Source organism: Callorhinus ursinus, unplaced genomic scaffold (genome assembly GCF_003265705.2).
Source record: "Callorhinus ursinus isolate GAN/ISIS: 27379988/994484 unplaced genomic scaffold, GSC_fseal_2.0 scaffold27, whole genome shotgun sequence".
NCBI lineage: Eukaryota > Metazoa > Chordata > Mammalia > Carnivora > Otariidae > Callorhinus > Callorhinus ursinus.
In genome coordinates, this window is record NW_027397089.1 from 17,656,613 (window position 1) to 17,675,331 (window position 18,719).

The window sequence follows — 18,719 nt, forward strand, 5'->3', positions numbered from 1 at the left end:
TTATTTTTTTTTAAAGATTTTTATTTATTTATTGAGAGAGAGAGAGAATGGTAGAGAGAGAGCATGAGAGGGAAGAAGGTCAGAGGGAGAAGCAGACTCCCCGCTGAGCAGGGAGCCCGATGCGGGACTCAATCCTGGGACTCCAGGATCGTGACCTGAGCCGAAGGCAGTCGCTTAACCAACTGAGCCACCCAGGCGCCCTATTTTCTTTTTTTAAAAAAGATTTTATTTATTCATCCGAGAGAGAGAGCAAGGGAGCACGGGCAGGGGGAGGGGCAGAGGAAGAGGAAGAAGCAGGCTTCCTGCTGAACAAGGAGCCCAACACGGGGTTTGATCCCAGGACCCTGAGATCAGGACCTGAGCTGAAGGCAGACGCTTAACCAACTGAGCCACCCAGGTGCCCCTGATTTGTATTTTCTTGATGATGAGTGATATTGAGCATCTTTTCATGTGTCTGGTGGCCATCTGGATGTCTTCTTTGGAGAAATATCTGCTCATGTCTTCTGCCCATTTTTAAGTTGGATTATTTCTTTTTTGGATATTGAGTTTTATAAGTTCTTTATATATTTTGAGTACTAACTGTTTATCGGATATGTCATTTGCAAATGTCTTCTCTCAGTCAGTAGGTTGTCTTTTAGTTTTGTTTGTTGTTTCCTTTGTTTTACAGAAGCTTTTTATTTTGATGTAGTCTCAATAATTTATTTTTGCTTTTATTTCCCTTGCCTCAGGAGACTAGAAAGATGTTGCTATGGCCAATGTCAGAGAGATTACTGCCTGTCCTCTCTTCTAGGATTTTTATGTTTTCAGGTCTCACATTTATGTCCTTAATCCATTTTGAGTTTATTTTTGTGTATGGTGTAAGAAAGTGGTCCAGTTTCATTCTTTTGCATGTAGCTGTCCAGTGTTCCCAGCACCATTTGTCAAAGAGACTGTGCCTATTCTTGCCTCCTTTATTGAAGATTAATTGACTATATAATTGTGGGTTTATTTATTTATTAATTGACTATATAATTGTGAGCTCTCTATTCTGTTCCATTGATCTATGTCGTGTGTGTTTGTGTGTGTGTGTGTGCACCAGTACCATACTGTTTTAATTCTACAGCTTTGTAATATAACTTGAAGTCTGGAATTGTGATGCCTCATTTTGTTTTTCTTTTTCAAGATTGCTTTGGCTATTTGGGGTCTTTTGTGGTTCCATACAAATTTTAATATTGTTTGTTCTAGTTCTGTGAAAAATGCTGTTGGTATTTTGATAGGGATTGCATTAAATCTGCAGTTTGCCTTGTGTAGTATAGACATTTTAACAATATTTGTTCTTCCAATCCATGAGCATGGAATGTCTTTCATTTCTTTGGGTCATCTTCAATTTCTTTTATCAAAGTTTTATAGCTTTCAGAGTACAGGTCTTTCACCTTCTTAGTTTTGTTTATTCATAGGTATTTTATTATTTTTGGTGCAATTGTAAATGGAATTGTTTTCTTAATATCTTTTTCTGCTGCTTCATTATTAGTGTATAGAAATTTTTAGCAGCATTTCTTAATGGAAGTCCCACTAACTCCATTTGATTTGAATTTGAGCAGCAAACACCTAACATGATCTTTTAACCAGGAATAAATTATATGCCATGTGATTTCACAAGAATTTGTTGACTAATTTCGTGCTCATAAATGAGGTTAATAGTGAGATAAACCAAATTCAAATCTTTATTAAGTAAAGGACTCATTTAACGAATAGAATGATCCCTCTTTGCTGGATATTATTCTGGGTGCTAGGACTAGAGCTATGAGGAACTGTGAAGGGTCTGGAATTTTACTCTACTGTCAAGCTAGTAAGCTAGCCTGTTACTGTGTCATGATGCTGGCAAAAGACAGAGACTCTTGAGTCAGAGACATGGAACTTTATTGCTCATGGCATAGCAGGCAGAATAAGCTTCCTGTTTGTGTCAATTTCTCACTCCCCCAAATGCCACTGGATGACATGGGGGAAATATGTGGGTGCCTACACACCCATTGGATTGCATGACAGGGGAGGAATATCGTGCTTGGAAAATCTATCATTTTCAAAATGAATGGTAACAAGCCTGTCCTTTGTCTGGGAGATGTTACTTCTTCCTCCCAAAGTTGCCTGATACTAATGTGAGCCTGAAAAATGGCCCAGGTAAAGACCACTGAGGGTCTTGTTTTCTTGTCATATTTAGCAAGACTGTGCAGGGATTCTCAGGGCCCATGAGCAGATTGCCTCTCCTGACAAAAGCCCTAGATCCTTGCCCTTACAGAGCTTACATTCTGAGGTTAGGATTCTTACTGGTTTAAGGGATTTCATCCGAGGCTGTTTTACTCCTGAACTACTGTCAGCATTACCTTGAAACTGGCACTGGTCTCTTCCTCATTTTCAGTTTTTACACTCCCTTTTGCTCCATGGTCTGTGGTTATTTACATCTAAAGTCTCATCCATTTGTCAGATTTTGCCTATACCTATAACCCAGGAACCACAGCTGTCATCAAGACTGGATTGAGTTCCTAAAGCTATTTTCCCAGGCAATTTCCTCAAAGCTTCACTACCCATTCAAAGTATCTCTTTTGCCTAAAGCAATTGTCCCTTCTGGCCTGAAGACCAGGTCAGTCAGGGTTTTGCCCAGGCCATTGTTTAACAGTCCTGAGCTGGGTCTCAAGATTGTGGGCCTCTGTATCTGGTATGTCCAGCTAGCTGTTACATATCTGTGGTGGGAGAGGGCTGCCTGTGCTTTGCCCCTTCTTCCTATCCTTAGGTCTGGTTCTTCATAGCATGATTGTGCATTGAAATTTTGTTTTGAATAACGACCAGTATTAGAAAGAGAAGGGTTTGTTTGTGTTATAGTAGCTTTGCTCTGGAGAACCTAGAGAATCTGAAACATTCAAGTCTACTTTCTTTTTTTTTTTTAAGATTTTATTTAATTATTTATTTAGAAAAAGAGAGTGTGAGTGGGGGGAGGGGCAGAAGGAGAGAGAGAATCTCAAGCAGACTCCATGCTGAGTGCAGAGCCTGACACAGGACTCAATCTCACAACCCTGAGATCATGACCTGAGCCGAAATCAAGAGTTGGAGGCTTAACCAACAGAGCCACCCAGGCATCCCCTAAGTCAACTTTCATAAAGGACTGTAAAGAACCATAAATTCATCTTTGGTGTCCCAAGATAGAACCAGTGTTATGGGGCGGTAGCAACAATGCTGAGAAATAGAAAAGAAAGGTGGTTTCTTAGAAGAAAGGGTAACTTGATGATGCCCGTAGAAGGTTTATTGTGTATCCTCAAATGAGATGATATGATATAAAAGTAAAGAAATATTTTGCACTATCCTGTAAAGTCCAGTTATGTTTATTTTGGCACAAAGCCCTTCATCTGAATGCTCTTCCAAATAGTTTTGGGCACAGTAGTCAGGTTACCCATCAGTACACCATGGTCCTGGTGGTGACAAATATGGTTAAGGAGAAAACAGAAGTGTAAGAGATTATGGCTGTATGGGTAGGCCTGTGTTGTATTTCTAGATCAGCAACAGTTAATGTATATGTATGACTATGTACGTGAATGGGTCTGTATATAATACATCGTTTAAAGGTGGGTGTGTATTGTAAGTATATCTATATATACACATACACATATGTATGACTGAACTAACTAGCTCGTAGTATGTTAAGTCCAAGATATTATCATGGTTTTAGAAGACTGAAGTAGTCGTCTCCTTACCAGTTTCATTATGTTTTATAGAGATACGTGTTCTGCATAGGAAAGAAAAAAATGTTGTATAGGTGAGGGAATTTGTATGAAAAAGATACAGGATGTTTGAAAGAGACTTAAAATCTGTGACTAAGGGCGCCTGGGTGGCTCAGTTGGTTAAGCGACTGCCTTCGGCTCAGGTCATGATCCTGGAGTCCCGGGATCGAGTCCCACATCGGACTCCCTGCTCAGCAGGGAATCTGCTTCTCCCTCTGCCCCTCTTCCCTCTCGTGCTCTCTATCTCTCATTCTCTCTCTCTCAAATAAATAAATAAAATCTTTAAAAAAAAAAATCTGTGACTAAATGAGAGAAGGAAATGATGTTTTTAATACAATGCCCTTGCCAGGATATATTAGAGAAAATTTATGTCATTGGCTAGCCAAATAAAAAGGCATTTGGATGCTACTGACAGTTGATAAAATACGTATGTGGAAATGAATTTCAGCGTGGGGTGAAGGGGGAAGGGAAAGAGAAAACTGAAAGAGAACAGACTACAGAGAGAGAACACCAATACAAAAAATAAAATGTTTAGCCATATGTAATGATTTTAAATATCATCATGTTAGATTCTCAGTGATGTATCTGTGCTGACATGGGATCTAGGATTTCCAAGCAAGTGCTCTATTCACTTGGGATTAAAATCATTACCCCAGACTTGTGCCAAGAGCATCCCTCTGTCGTGGCAGCTCAGCTGTTAGTACAGTGGAGTATATGAGTGTAAGTTGTTCAGGCAGAAGTCCTTCTGGTTTCAGACTAAAATGAGAAAGTCATGCCACCCCCATGAAGATGATGTTGTATTCAGAGCTGCAAATATTGGCTTAGGATGGTTTCAACACAGAGTTGCAAGCAAAGAACCTAAGTGCTATTATGAGTTAACTAAATTAAGGAAATCTACAAATGTTTCATAAAATTGCAGGATGGGAATACATTTTTTTGTATTGCCCTCCACAGATGCCTAGTTTCTTAAGAAATTGCCCTTCCTTTTGGAAAATGAGACACATTTGGATTCATTCAAGCCATTGCTTTGCCTGCTGGCTGCAGCTGAGTGCTCAGCTGCAGGGATATGGCTGTGACTGTATCTTGCCACGAAGTAGGCTTTGGACCATTGCTAGGAAGAACTCCCTCCCAGAAACCAGAGAAATTTGAGAGGGATCTAAGAACTATGAGTCATCTTTGGCACATACCGAAGAGTGCTGCTAAAAATTGGGCTCTGGAAGCCAAGAAATGAAGGAGATTAAGTGAGAGTCTCTTTCGTCCAGCATTAGGGATTATTTGAATAACATACACTGAGCTCAAGTGAGCTTTTGATATATACTTGATTGATGAACTCATTGATTAAATCTTCTCTAAGTATTTCCTATCCCTTATGAATTGTGGAGGCTAAAACCGGATTTGGTGTGTTGATGTCATTATCATATATGTATTCCAACACTGAGCAAACAAGTAACTTTTGTTGGTAAAACATAAAACTTTTTCTAGGTGGTGGGAATAAAAAGAAATATCAGAAATGACCCTGTTATTAAGGGCTTATACCTTGGGAGACAAGACATATCTGTAAAAAGAGAAATAATAATGCAAGATTGCCCCAGCTTTGTTCTGAACATATTTGTTTCCTCTCTCTCCAGAAACTTCAGAGGCAAAGCTTTACTCCTTTGAACTGGTTTCTCGTTTCTTTTATTCCTCTTCAATCATCCTTTCACCATCAACCTGAGGAGCTGGAAAATTTAGATCATTTATAAGTTCTCATCATAACTTAATTTGAGAAACACTGTGTAGGCAGTAATTGAGGAAGAGGAGTAAATGTGGCAGTAAGTGTGGGGGGTGGTAGTTGCTGGGCCTCTTACAGAAGGAGCAGGGCTCAGATATCTCGGGAAGGGGGAAGAGCTCAAGCAGCGCATGTTTGAAGAATAAATGAGTAGATATGTTTTGCTGAAATAGGTAGGATAATGTACTCTGGGAAAGAAAGAGAATGTTGGAGAGATGGGGCAGTAGGCAAATTGTCAAAGATCCTTTTTTAAAAAAGATTTTATTTATTTGAGAGAGAGAGAGAGAGCACGAGCTGGGGAGTGGGCAAAGAGAGAGGGAGAAGCAGACTCCTCACTGAGCAGGGAGCTCAATGTGGGGCTCGATCCTAGGACCCTGAGATCATGACCTGAGCCACCCAGGCACTCCTGTGAAAAATCTTTAATAGGGACTTATTTAACTTGTAAGCAAGGAAAAGTCAATGCAAGTTGATATAAGTGTGTAATATATTCAAAGCAGGTTTTAAGAATTCTGCATTGATATGTAAGATGGAGTAAAGACGTGAGGAGCTAAGAGGTAGACAGACTACCCTAACAAGAGCTAGAAATGAATTAAATAATCATATTATTCAACTTCCTCCTTTTCTGATAAGGTGAGTGTGTGTGTGTGTGTGTGTGTGTGTGTGTGTGTGTGTGTGTGTTAGGGTGGAGGCTGAGAACATTTGGAACACAGGTTTTCTCCGGTCACAAGCTAATCAATAATAGCAAAGACAGACTGGGACTTAGGTATCCTCACTCACAACTTAGGACTATTTCCCCTATATCACGATTAGGAATCTACTGCAATATCCAGAGCTAACAAATGAAGGCCTGAACTAGATACTGCCATTTGAAATTGAGATGAAAAAGACATTTGAGAGGAAGTGTAAAGTAAGAACCAATGAAGGCATGATTGGTGATTGGATAACATACTCGTTTCTTATTGCTGCTCTAACAAATTACCACAAACTTGATGGTTGGCCTAGAGCAACACAAATTTATTATCTCACCATTCTGAAAGGTCAGAGGTCCAAAATGGGTTCCACTGGGCTAAAATCAAGGTGTTGGCAGGGTTGCATTCCTCCTGGAGGCTCTGGGGGGGAGGGTCTGTTTCTTTGTCTTCTCTAGCTTCTAGAGGTTGCCTGCCTCTCTTGACTTGTGGCTCGACTTCCATCTTCAAAGCCAGACCTGGCCTGTTGAGTCTCTCAGAAGCCAAGTCACTCTTAACACTGACTCTTCTGTCTCCCTCATCACCACTTAAAGGATCCTTGTGATTACATTTGGGCTCACCCATACAAACAGGACGATTTCCTTATTTTAAGGTCACTGATTAGCAACCTTAATTCCATTTGCAATCTTAATTTCCCCTTGCTATGTAACATAACAGAGTCAAGTTTCCAGGGATTAGGACATGGACATCTTTTTGGAAGAGGGGTGTGTCATTATTCTGCATACTATGTGTAGATTATATAGAGGTAAAATAAATCAAGGATAACTCCAAGGTTTTGAACCTGGAAAAAAGTAAAGAAAATGATACCAATGTCAGAAATAAGGCAGTTGAGAGGGGAAACTGACATGTGGGCAAATCATCTTGAGAAATGTTGAGTTTTAAATAATGCTATATTCAGATGAAATTTCCTAGCAGGCTTTATTGAGAATTTTTATCAATAATAGAAAAGTTGTGGGGTGCCTGGGTGGCTCAGTCAGTTAAGCGGCTGCCTTCGGCTCAGGTCATGATCCCGGGGTCCTGGGATCGAGCCCCACATCAGGCTCCCTGCTCTGTAGGAGGCCTGCTTCTCCCTCTCCCACTCCCCCTGCTTGTGTTCCCTCTCTCGCTGCCTTTCTCTCTCTGTCAAATAAATAAATAAAAATCTTTTTTTTAATAAATAAAAATCTTTAGAAAAATAATAATAATAGAAAAGTTGCTGTTTGACTACTGCTATTTACTACTATGGCAAGACCCTTTCCATGTTCTTAACTTTTTAATTTTTATGTTTCAGTATATTCAATAATTTTTGCAGTAATATTTCAATATAAAGTATATACGGATATTTGTTATATGCCATAAAAAGTCATATTATGATTAATGTATCTTACTATTCCAGAATTTAGTTACTTTGCTTTTAAAATAATTTTCCCATGCATGGTTTTATATTATATACGAAAAACTGAAAACAAGGCTCTAATGTATTTCTCATAGATCCAGTGTATTAATAGAGTTCTATGCATCTTCAGATGAAAATCCTTTGCCATAGTAGATACAATATTCAAAGTCCAGAGGCAGCTGGCCATGATTCAAAACATGTTCAGATAGTTGCACATATCACTGATAGGTACCACTGTGAATTATTCCAAGCAACATTCCAGAATCAATGCCAACATTTTATCATTTTGAGAAATTTATTTCCCCAAATATTTTGCCTACAAGTTTATAAGTTTATTATATGATTGGTCAAAGCAATGCTGGTAGGGTACGAGAAAAAATAGCAAGACAGCAAGACTTATATGCAATTAAAATGGCATTGTATTAACACAAGAGAAGACAAATAGACCAAGGGGAAAGAATCAATAATCCAGAAATAGACAAAAATCTATATAGGGAACTTGGTGTATAACAGTTATTAATAAGTAAGAAAAGGGTTCTAGGATAAGTGGCCTTTAAAGAAAAGAAGAAAAATACCTTTCTGTTTCACACAATACAAAAAATAAATTTCAGGAGGATTAAGATTCATATATGACAGGTGAAATCTTAAAATATGTAGAAGAAAATATAGCACAGTACATGCATGTCACTAAAAGCACCAGCTATAAGGAAGCGGATTGTTACATTTAATGACATAAAAATTTAAAAACTGCATTTGACAAAGATGTTATTTAAAAACTTAAAATGCAAACCAACAGTAAGATGTTTAAAATAGAGCTAACTAACAAAGAATTACAATCCAGAATACATGAAGAGTCCCTGCAAGTCAGGAAGAATAAGACAAATAACCCAAGAAGAAAATAAGCAATGGATAGGGATAAAATATAGAAACAACAACCAAAAGGTAATAAAGACACAGATGTTCAATCACACCCAAATTTAAGAAAAAAATTGAAATACAATAATATATATATGTATTTTTTAAAGACTTATTTATTTGAGAGAGAAAGAGAGAGAGCGAGCACATGCACGTGCGAGCCAGCAGTGGGGAGGGGCAGAGGGAGAGAATCTCCATCAGACTCTGCACTGAGCTCAGTGCCTGATGCAGCGCTCGATTTCACAACCCCATGAACACGACCTGAGCTGAAACCAAGAGTAGTATGCTCAATGCACTCAGCCACCCAGGTGCCCCAAAATACAATAATATACTATTTTACCACCATCACACTGGCAAAAATTTGAAATGATTCATAATTCCAAGTGATGGCCAAGGTGGGAGGAATTCATATTCTCAAATTCTGTCAGCAAGGATGAAAATTGATACAAATGCTTTGGAAATTAGCCCAGACTATACTTAAAGTGATCATAACCTCTAACCCAGAGACTTGCACCATTAAATATATACTTTTTTTAAAAGATTTTATTTATTTGAGAGAGAGAGAGCACAAGCTGGGGAGTGGGCAAAGAGAGAGGGAGAAGCAGACTCCTCACTGAGCAGGGAACCCGATGTGGGACTCAATCCCAGGATCCTGGGTACACGGTTTCATTTTGCAGTGATGAAGGCAAACGCTTAATGACTGAGCCACCCAAGCGCCCCATATATATACTTCCTGATAAACATTTATAAACATGCCCATTAGAAGCATGTTTTTTTTTTTAACCATGCAACATTGTCTTTTATTATGTATGGGTTTTAAAAATTATTTCCTCAATCTCTCCATACAAAGACAAAAGTGAGTATACTGTTTAACATACTGGAACTGGGAAATATTGACCATTGCCCAGAGAAGGTAAAATTATCCCTAAAATATGCTTAACCAGGAGGCCAATTCATCTGCCGACCTCCAAGAACATGGAGATGAACATGATAGACAGACTGTCCCCCATCTGAACCCTCATTCACCACCATTCGATAACCCTTCTTCAGGCCCAGATCAGCAGCACATTTCTTGCCAACAATCATTAAATGTCCAAGAAGACGTTCATCATCATCTTCTGCTACAGAAATCTGAGATATAGGTTTCTTGGGTACCACCAGAAAATGAGTTGGTGCTTGAGGGGAAATGTCATGGAAAGCAAGACACTGGTCATCCTCAAAAATGATTTTGGCTGGGATTTCCTTGCGAATGATCTTCCCGAAGATCGTGTCGCCACCAGGCCGTGCGGCCTGTGCTTTGGCGATCTCATCTGCCGTCTCGGCCTCCCTCCCGCGCGGCCGCCCCGGAGAGAAGCTCGAGAGGAGGGAGGAGCCGGGGCAGCGGGCAGAGGGCGGGGGTGCACGGCCAAGCCTCTAGAAGCATGTTGAAAGAATGTTTGTTCCAGTATTTTTTATAGTAGTAAAAGTTTGGAAACAACTTAAATTTTTATCGTTGGAACAATGGATAAATTAATTGTGCAATTTTTTTTCAAAGATTTTATTTATTTACCTGAGAGAGAGAGAATGAGAGACAGAGAGCACGAGAGGGAAGAGGGTCAGAGGGAGAAGCAGGCTCCCTGCTGAGCAGGGAGCCTGATGCGGGACTGGATCCCAGGACTCCGGGATCATGACCCGAGCCGAAGGCAGTCGCCCAACCAACTGAGCCACCCAGGTGCCCTAATTGTGCTATTTTAACACAGTGGAAGACTATATAGAATTTAAATGGATGAATTGTCTACATATGTATATATGGATACAGTTTTACATTTTAAACACCATGCTATGTGTAAAAAAGCAGGCTTTGAAAGCTATTTTTATTATATCATGCATGTAAAATGTCCAAAACATTCAAAACAGATATTTAATTTATGGATATACACATAAGTAGAAAAGGGAATGATGCACACCAACGTTATGACAGTGGCTATTTCTCGGCAAGGTGGCAAATGTGAAGTCCAGAGATTTCAACTTACTTTGTAGCCTTTTGTTTCTTAAAAAAAAAAAATTTGGCACAGGGACGCCTGGGTGGCTCAATCACTTAAGCGTCTGCCTTCATCACTCCAAAATGAAACCGTCTACCCAGGATCCTGGGATTGAGTCCCACATCGGGCTCCTTGCTCAGCAGGAAGCCTGCTTCTCCCTCTGCCTGCTGTTCTCCCTGCTTGTGCTCTCTCTCTCTGACAAATAAATAAATAAAACATTTTTAAAAAATTTAGTGCAAAAATATCCAAACAACGTATTTTGAAATCTTGAAGGTATGTTTGTGGGTCTACTACATGTTATGTATAATATGCAGGGCTTTTTTCATTCTATATATTTTCTAACAGTTTTACTAAAATATAATTTGCATACCATATATATTCATCGATTGAAATTATACAATTCAATGATTTTTTTAGTATATTCACAGAGTTGCATAACTATAACTATAATCAATTCTAGAAAGTTTTCATCACTCCAAAATGAAGCTGTGTACCCATTACTGTCATTAGCTGTCATTCCACCCTTCCTCCCAACCCCCCATTGCCCAAGGCAAGCACTAATCTCCATCTTGTCTCTGTAGATAATTTGCCTATTCTGTACGTTTCACATAAGTGGAATTACACAATTCTTTTGTGGTTAGTTTCTTTCACTTAGCATCATGTTTCCAAGGTTCATCTGTGTTGTAGCATGGATCAGTACTGCATATCTTTTTACAGCCAAATACTATTCTATTGTTTGGGCATATCATAATTTTTTTATTCATTCATCAGTTGTGGATGTTTGTAATGTTTCCACTTTTTGACCACTGTGAGTAATGCTGCTCTGAGCGTCTGTGTACAAGTTCTTCTTTGGACATATGTTCACATTATCTGGAAATGATGGCTGGGTCATCTGTTAACTCTGGATGCCACATTTTGAGGACCTGCCAAACTGTTTTCCAGAGCAGCTGCATCATTGTGCATTCTCACAAGTGATGGGCGAGGATTCTGATTTCTTCACATCCTCCCCAACATTTGCTATCATCTTTAGTTTTGAATATAGCCATTCTATAGAGTGTGAAGTGTAATGTAAGCTCACTGTGATTCCAGTTTGCGTTTCTCTAATGGCTAATGATATTGAGCATCTTTTCATGTGTTTATCATTTCTCTGCCTTTTTGAATGTATGAAATATTTTATAACTAAAAAAAATTGACGACAATCCTTGCAAATTAAATCTTGATAGGGAGGCTGATGGCCTTTGAAGGCTGTTAACATTGATTTGGGTGAGTGTTGAAAAAAGAATAATGTTTTAAGTATTTTTTCAGATACATATTTGGGACAAAGCTGCACAGAACATAAAGCAAGAGCAATATTCAACCAGTGGTAGAGAGAAAAGCTGTTAGTTGAGTGTTAATGTAATTTTGTAAAAAGTATAAAACCTCCATTTCACAATTAGAAGAAAAGGGTGTAAAAGAGTGCCAACATGATTAATGAGTCATTATCTGTATCCATTTTTATGCCATAAAATACTAACAAAATAAATTGGAACACAGTGAGACAGAGAGGCTAGTGGGTGCTCTCCCTTGATAATTTAAAATAGAGGTATCATAACATCTGGGACAGAAACTTCTAGTGAAAACAGTCTGTTCAGTAAAAATATATTAAGTTAAAAAGCAGATTTTGATCTCTGTTACAGACTGTTGTAATTCATATTCATTTAAAAGTTTGATGAAATTTGATTATTAGGTCAAGGATCAGAGCAATACATTCTTCTATTCCATGAATAGGATGACAGTGCCAGAAAAATGACAGGATGTGAAAAACTTATTTACAAGGAGCTGTGAAATCATATTTGGTATGGATTGGGAGAATTAATCAAATCTTTGTTTCCTGAAGTACTCTCATTCATTTCAAATACTGCGCCTTGTTTAAGGGGAAAGTACATCTTTCTTCTCCTTCTCCTCCTCTTCCTTCCCCTCCTCCTCCTCCTCCTCCTCCTCCTCCTCCTCCTCCTCCTCCTCCTCCTTCTTCTTCTTCTTCTTCTTCTTCTTCTTCTTCTTCTTCATGAGAAAGGAGCATTAGAAAGTGTTCATCGTGAGAAAATCTACTTAGTGAGCACATAAAAAGAAAGACCTCCTTTGGCAGCCATATTGGAAAGAAGAAGTAATATATCTATATTTTAAACATTTGGGCATGTTCTAAGATTCATCAATTTAATTCATACAATACATGGAAAAATCAGTAATAACTTCAGTGAACTTAACTAAGGAAGGAAAAGAAAATAGTGTTAACGTTTTCTTCTTAAGTCCTTTTCTGCTCTGCTCGCTAATTTTAATCTTGGTCAAACTTATTTGTACATTAAAGGAAGAACCAGGGGCGCCTGGGTGGCTCAGTCGTTAAGTGTCTGACTTCGGTTCGGGTCATGGTCCCAGGGTCCTGGGATCGAGCCCCGCATCGGGCTCCCTGCTCGGCAGGAAGCCTGCTTCTCCCTCTCCCACTCCCTCTGCTTGTGTTCCTTCTCTCGCTGTGTCTCTCTCTGTCAAATAAATAAAATCTTAAAAAAAAAAAAAATAAAGGAAGAACCAGCCTCCAGCTCACATGACTTTCAAAGAAGAAAGGGCACATGCCAATGTCCTAGGATTAGAGCAGTGACTATACAGGACCAAGAGGATTACTGGCCGTTCATTCACTCCACAAATATGACTGCATCCTACCTCTGGAGGCGGCTCACTCCAGGAGCACATGGTGTAAAAAGGAAGCAGGTAAGTAAACATCCTAACAGTTCAGGGTGATGAAATATAAGGCTCTGTAGGGTTCTAAGAAGAAATAGAGGAAGCTAGGTACCTAAGCTGAATTCTAGTCAGGAAAGCCTTCTTAGAAAAGACAACTCTTGGGGGGGTGATGGGTATTAAGGAGGGCACGTTCTACGTGGAGCCCTGGGTGTTATACACCCACAATGAATCATGGAACACTACATCCAAAACTAGTGATGTAATGTATGGTGATTAACATAACATAATAAAAAAATTAAAAAAATTAAAAAAAAGACAACTCTTGAGCTGCACCCCGAAGATTGAGTTTCAGAGACACAACCAGGTGAAGGATTTGGGAAAGTGAATTACACACAGAGACAGTATCATGTGTCCTGAGGTAAAAGAGAGAAGACCACATCTGGAGAAACGCTCCTAATACAATACATTTGAGTTTGAGGGCCTGTTGTGTGGTGGCAGAAGGCTGGTAGGATGGGACATTAGCGATAGGGCTGGTCATGATTTGCCTTATTTCTGCCACGCTAAGGAACTTGAGATTCCTTTTGAAGAGAGCAGGGAGGTACTAAAGGTCTTAAAGCAAGAGCATTAATATGATTAATGTGATTTAGAGGTCTCAGCCTTAACAGCTTATGGCTAAAAATAAGATCATACTTACTTTCAGTGATCAAATTATGCTGCTCATAATGACGAACATTCGGATGCTGTTGTCCGGTCGGCAGCTGCTATTCTTGGTACACACTGCCGTTTATTTCCTAAACCCAGCTTTCTCTATTTTGTAACCACAGGGCTGCTCCTGGTGCCTCGGACCCTCATGAAATATCCAGCTTGCTGGGCACAGCTTCCTTCTGTTCAGTGCTTCTGCAACTCTTAGGAATTATGCACAACTTCCATACACATCCCTCTTTTTGTCCCCCTCATCTGATCAGGCAGACGCCTTGATGAAATCTATGTGCCAGGGGCAGCTCATCAATGTCCACCAAAGCCATTTCACATATTTCCTTTATTGGGAGACAAAAATTATCTGCTTTCTAGTTTAAGAAATAGGAAACTTCTCTCCCGTCTCAAGCCATCACCTTCTGTCTGATTCTCAGATATGCACATGGGATTTACTTAGTGGATAGACGATTGATATGGCAAACATATATCCCCTTTAGAGAAAACACCATTCTCAACTCATGATCTCATGATTCCAAGACCATGATCACAAAATGTAGTCTAATCCAACTACTACAATTAAAAGGAAGTTTGGTTCTCATGTGATACCTCATTTCTCCCCACTAAGGGACTAGAGAAACATGGTCAAACATGGGTAAGAAATTCTCTCTGTTTTAGTGCAGTAGATAAGAGCTTGGCTTTCAAGTCAGATTTTAAGGCCTGACTCTGTTACTACACTAGGTGACTTTGATAGTTTAAGTCTTGTAACCCCTGTAAGACAGAGTTTCTTCATCTGTAAAATGGCATAAATAGTAATATCTATATCGAAGATGGTTGTGAGGATAAAATGAGATAAGATATACAAAGTTCTAGATAGTGCCTGGCAGGTAATAAGCAATAAATAGTAGAGATTATTATTTTGATATATAATTCTTCTTTATAATTATTCCTTTCCTCCTGATATGTTTCACATTGTTCTTCTTATTTTCCTAATAGCAAAGTATTTATTCTATAATAAACAATTTTCCATCCTTTCTGCCTCTACAATTGTTTGGAATATCAATTATTTTCATTTGCTTTTTTTCTAATCATGTCTGCTTCTAAATTCTGACTTTGTTACATGGAAAAGCATCTGATACTACTTATTAAAATCTGACAGACTGAATTTTTTTGTTGTGACTGGATTTCAAAGTGTCACTTCTTCTGGATATTTGATTTTTATGCCTTTTCTCTCCTACAGTAGAATGTGGTTCTTACTCCCTCAACATAATTTCAGGAATTAGTAAGCATTCCACATTTAGTGCAGTTTATCTTTACATTTTTCTTTCATTCATACTACACACAATTTACTGGATAGATTTTGTGGAGGGTCCTGCAACTAGATGCTGCTGGTAAAAAGCCATGGTTTCTACCCTTAAAGGACTCGTGCTTTTCTACAGAAGACGGACAGGCAAAAGATAATGGAAATACAATATTGTAAGTGTAATAATAGGAGTTAGGTGTGGTTTAGGCAAAATTGGTAATATAATGCATTTAATAATAAACCACCTGCAGCAGAGAAGGAGGGGTGAGGGAAAGCTTCAAAGAGAAGGCCATGTGTACACTAGATCTTGGCAAATAGAGACACTATACCTATGAAGAGAGGGAAGGCATTCTACTTAGGAGGTTGTGTGTGTGCGCATGTGCACACAAAGGCATGGAGGCATGCAACAACATGATGGCTCTTTCAGGAAACTGAATAGTTGGGAAATCAGTGCAGGAAGAAGTTAATAGAGAAGAAGACAAGGGCCATATCATGGAGGTTTTATTGTATTTGATAACAGAGACTGGACTGTACTCTGTAAGCAACGAAGGTAGATATTTTAAGTCACATGTTCTTATTTGTATCTTGGGGGCAGTCAGTCTGGCAGCAGTTTGTAGGATGGCCTGGAGTACTGGAAGTACTTTGCCCTATAAGGAGACCTTTGTAATAACCTAGGAAAGAAATGAGGGCCTGAGATATGTTAGTAGTAATGATGTTGAAAAGGATCTGGAAAAGTTGAGTGTGTTTTAAGAAGAAATTGACCTAAGAACCCATTGAGCTAATGGATGTGGGTGAAGGGGAGAAACTCAATTATTTAGGGAGAGGGATGATGATTCTAATTTGGGACTGATGAGTTGAGATTCCTGTAAAATGTACAGTTAGAAATGTTGGCTTATAGGTGTGGAATTCAGTAGAGAAATTTGGGCTAGAGATATAAATATTGGGAGCTATGATCAGGAACTGTAGAATTATAATGGAAGAGGACCCGGAGCAACAGTCTGAAGATACCAACACTCTTCAGGTAGAAAGAGGACACAAGACTGTCAGAAACTGAGAGAAGCAATAGAGCCGGGGCCAGGGTGGGGGAGGGTGGGGGGTGGGAGCAGCTATCATCAAAATGTTCAAGGAGGAAGTTGGTCTTCTGACAGACAGTACTAGAAACTCTGAATAGCTTATCCTTGGAAGGAAAGACACTACCAGTGCAAATACATACTCGTTTTTTTTTTTTTTTGGTCTCTCATTTTATTGCTTTGACTGCTCATGCCTAACCTTGCACATTGTTGTTGAAGAATAACTGACAGGCAATATTAATGATGCCTGTAAAACTAGAGAACATAGAGTTTCCTCACAAATTAAAAAAAAGCCATTCTCTTCAGCAGCAAAATAATAAATAAAAGAAAAACCTGTAAGACTTGTCATTTAGTGTATCATGAAATCTTTCAATTTCTATAAAATCCAACTATATCATCCTCATAAAAATAAAAAGTTAATTGAAAACTACCTCTGTGTGCCTTCTATTGAGTTAATACTATTCTCCCACCCTAAAATAATAATTTTCATTTATTTATCATCAGAAGTTATCTGCAATGTTCCACATAACTCCATATAGTTAAACTTCCCATTCTAGTTCACTTTCTTATAACTACATACCAAAATACAATTTTAGAATATTTAAGATTCCATAATTAGAATATTGCTTTTTAAAAGAAAAGACATCTTATCCAATTAAGAATTATTTAATTAAAATAATTATTTAATTAAAAAGAATTATTTAAAACAAAGAAGTATAAGCAAGGAACATTTTTTTTTAGTCATGATTACCATATTAAATATTGCTTCATGGTGAAAATTCGGCCAATCTTCTGAGTAGAGTAGAAAAGTATTGGTTGGATATAAAAGTTGAGTCCTGATTCTGTTGCTAATATTTTTAATAATCTTGAAAAAAATTAATTCACATAGGTAGGCTTTGGTTTTGTTGTCTAAAAAGTGTGATAAATATAACTTTCCCAGTATATGTTGTAAGGGTAAAGGTGATACCACAAAAAAAAAGACTTAGAAAAAAATTGGAGTTCTATAATTAGAAATTGTTATTAATCTCAGTTCTAAATGAGCTAATATTTCCAAATACCTCACAAAGAAAATAATCAAGTTATGACTCTGTAATACTCAAAACCCAAAGTAATTATCTAAAACAATGCCTAGCATTAGCATAATTTATAAAATACAAAGTACATGATTTAATTTTAAATTAAATCAGAAAATATTGCTGTTTCCAGTTAAAACTTTAATAGAGAATATTTTTTTTTAAAGATTTTATTTATTTATTTGAGAGAGAGAGAGAATGAGAGATAGAGAGCACGAGAGGGAAGAGGGTCAGAGGGAGAAGCAGACTCCCCGCCGAGCAGGGAGCCCGATGTGGGGCTCGATCCCGGGACTCCAGGATCATGACCTGACCTGAAGGCAGTCGCTTAACCAACTGAGCCACCCAGGCGCCCCAATAGAGAATATTTTTAATGCCAAAAATTATGGTAGTTTGTATCCTTAAACTCTGCTATATTTTCATTGTGGTTTTTATTTACAAAACTGGTAATCTTCAAGCTTTGACTGTACTATATTATAAAAAATAGAGAATTTCCATAAGAATGAACCTTGAAAATAGAACCAGATTCTCCTTCTAGTCTATGGTAATTAAAGATGGCCACTTTTTTCTTCTCTTTGTTTTTTTTGGGGGGGGTGAAGGGACACTCCTCTCATTAAAAAGAGGAATTTATGTTTGCTTGCTTTAAATCTGGGTCGGCTTTGTGTGACTAATAGAATACAGCAGAAGTGATAATGTGATAGTTTCTGAACCTAAGCTTTAAGATACTGATAGTTCAACTTTCTTTTGAAATATTAACTTCTGGAATCCATTTGCTATTCAATGAGGAAGCCCAAGCAGTCCTGTGGTGTGGCTCACACAGAGAAGCTCACGTGTAGAGGACCCAGTGCCCCCAGCCAATAGCCCCAGCTGAGTTTGAGCTAAGCAAGGGCAACTAGCTAGCTGTGTAAGTGAACCATCATAGAAGTACATTCTACCCCCGTTAAACTGCCTCAGCTGATGCTGGCGTGAACAAAACATGCCATTCTGACAAAGACCTGCCCAAATTGTTAACTCATGAGCAAAATAAATGATTCTTTTGTTTTAAGTTACTAAGTTTTGGGTGGCTTGTTATGCAGTAATAGATGATTGGAATATAATCTTGAAAATATCACAGTGTAAGTGAAGAAGAATCCTTAAATGAAATACTTATATTGAAGCTTCAAAGTTACATGATGTTAAAACAAAGTTTTGTTTTTCGTTTTTTTTATGGCTGAAATGTTCTGTCATTCTACACACAGATGATAGCAGGGTTGCCACTTCCATGTATGGTGTTTGGATTGAGTGATGTGGGAAGTTG

At 38.4% G+C, this 18,719-nt stretch overlaps 1 protein-coding gene across 1 annotated transcript in view; it reads right to left on the bottom strand.

Moving 5' to 3' along the window:
• Positions 1-9,323: 9,323 nt before the first annotated feature.
• The window catches only part of LOC112830077 (adenosine 5'-monophosphoramidase HINT1), a 28,707-nt gene continuing 19,311 nt past the window's right edge, over positions 9,324-18,719 (bottom strand). The window contains exon 2 of the mRNA XM_025879733.2: positions 9,324-9,966. Within this exon, the coding sequence (XP_025735518.2) occupies positions 9,490-9,966 (477 nt within the window). The 3' untranslated portion in view covers positions 9,324-9,489. The remainder of the gene's footprint in view (positions 9,967-18,719) is intronic.